Source organism: Alligator sinensis, unplaced genomic scaffold (assembly GCF_000455745.1).
Source record: "Alligator sinensis unplaced genomic scaffold, ASM45574v1 scaffold447_1, whole genome shotgun sequence".
In the NCBI taxonomy this organism is placed as follows: domain Eukaryota; kingdom Metazoa; phylum Chordata; order Crocodylia; family Alligatoridae; genus Alligator; species Alligator sinensis.
In genome coordinates, this window is record NW_005842123.1 from 1,418,443 (window position 1) to 1,420,088 (window position 1,646).

At 44.8% G+C, this 1,646-nt stretch overlaps 1 protein-coding gene across 1 annotated transcript in view; it reads right to left on the reverse strand.

The window, feature by feature from the left end:
* Positions 1–1,135: 1,135 nt before the first annotated feature.
* Positions 1,136–1,646, reverse strand: part of NUCB2 (nucleobindin 2) — a 42,801-nt gene continuing 42,290 nt past the window's right edge. The window contains 3 exon segments of the mRNA XM_025205635.1: positions 1,136–1,225; positions 1,539–1,643; positions 1,645–1,646. The exon segment at positions 1,645–1,646 is cut by the window's right edge and continues 76 nt beyond it. Coding sequence (XP_025061420.1) covers positions 1,136–1,225; positions 1,539–1,643; positions 1,645–1,646 — 197 coding nt within the window.

The following is a 1,646-nucleotide window of genomic DNA, read 5'->3' on the forward strand; positions in this document are numbered from 1 at the left end:
GTGCGGGCCAGCCATGATCACCCAGCCATGGGGGTTTCATGTACTCCAGGGGCTGGGAGATCACAGTGTGCCCTGGTGTCGCCAGGACCCAACTGGAGGGAGGCATGCTGCAGGAACCTCATGTCTGCAGCTGCAAGACTCTGAGCTGCAGGGGACTGCTGGGACACAGAGTTGGCAGTTGCTGGAGCTGAGGGTCCCCATCCTTTCCAGCCCCAGCTGACCATGGTGCATCCCTGCGACTGGGAGCCCACAGCTGATGGAGCTGTCAGCCACAGGAGAGACCCTGCTACATGTACAAATTACAGCTTGAAAGCAACCAGCTATAAAGTTAGTATACATTTTCAAGGTCTAACTTTATAGCTGTTTGGAACTTTTTCTGGCATGATAGCTACTTTGCATGTGTAGCTGGTCTCAAGGTAACTGCACAATTAACCAGTTAATTGTACAATTAACCAGATAATTATGTGATACTTGTAACATGCAGAGGCCACAGAATTGTAAAAAGAAAGGGCTGGAAGGGACCTCCAGAGGTCACCTAGTCCAACCCTCTGCCTGAGGCAGAATCAATTCCTAGTCAAATCACCCTATACAAATCCATTGTCTAACCTATTAGCAAAACCACACAGTCAACTGTAGTTCAAGAATGGGTTCAGGAATCAATGTTTTGCTCTATTCTGGAGTATGCAGAGGATGAGAACTGACTTGGGGGAAAAACTGCAAGAATACAAGGATGAAAGTGAAGGCTCATGTATTAGCAGTCAGGTTCACCCTCACAAATGGAGACTCAGAGAATACCAATCAGAAGCTGGCCACTGCATGTGCCCTATCTTTTCCCATCTCAGATGCTCTGAGAACCTCCTAAAGTTCAGGACACGTGCAGAGCGTGAAAGGCCCAAACATGCTCACTTCAAAAGAGGGCAAACCCCATCTCTCTGGGCCACATGATGCCAAGTTTGAATTGTGGCTTTTCCAATCCATTTGGAATTCTTGGGAATTCTTTAAAAAGAAAGTGTGAAAGTTTACTAACAATGATCTGTTTTGGAGAAGATAACAGACCACTGGCAATCAAGCTGGTTTGCCCAGAAAGGAAGGATTTTTAAAAACTTTGAAACATGTATCCATAATATCATGCAGTTTACATACGGGGCTGGAATTTTAGTTCCCCAGCTGGTCCTGATGCAGGATTTCCTTGCTGAAGCTTCTTCTGCTCCATCTGTTGTACAACCTGGTGGATAGGAAAAAAATAAAAAGAGGGAGTGTTAAAGCTCAATAGCCTCCACTTCTTTTTATTTTGCATAACTGAGTGTCTCTTGGCAAAATGTACACTGTACTTCTGAGTTTCATCAATGGAAACACAGAGTTGAGAGAGACTGTCTGAAGTCACAGCTCGCACACTGTGGTATAAAAATTAGTTTACAATTAATCTGCAGCCCTCATGTCTAAACTATCAATGGGAGCAGAGTTAGTACTAACTTGTGTCTAAAATTTAAACAATGGCTCATGGAAGGGAACAAATCTTCCTATTGTTTTGACAGCACCTGCTGAAGTTCTTGTTTCTGAGCCTGAAGCTGGTCATGTTGTCTCTGTAGCTCTTCCTTCTGTTTTTGAAGATCCTCTGCCTTCTTCCTGAGCTCATCTTCCTGCTG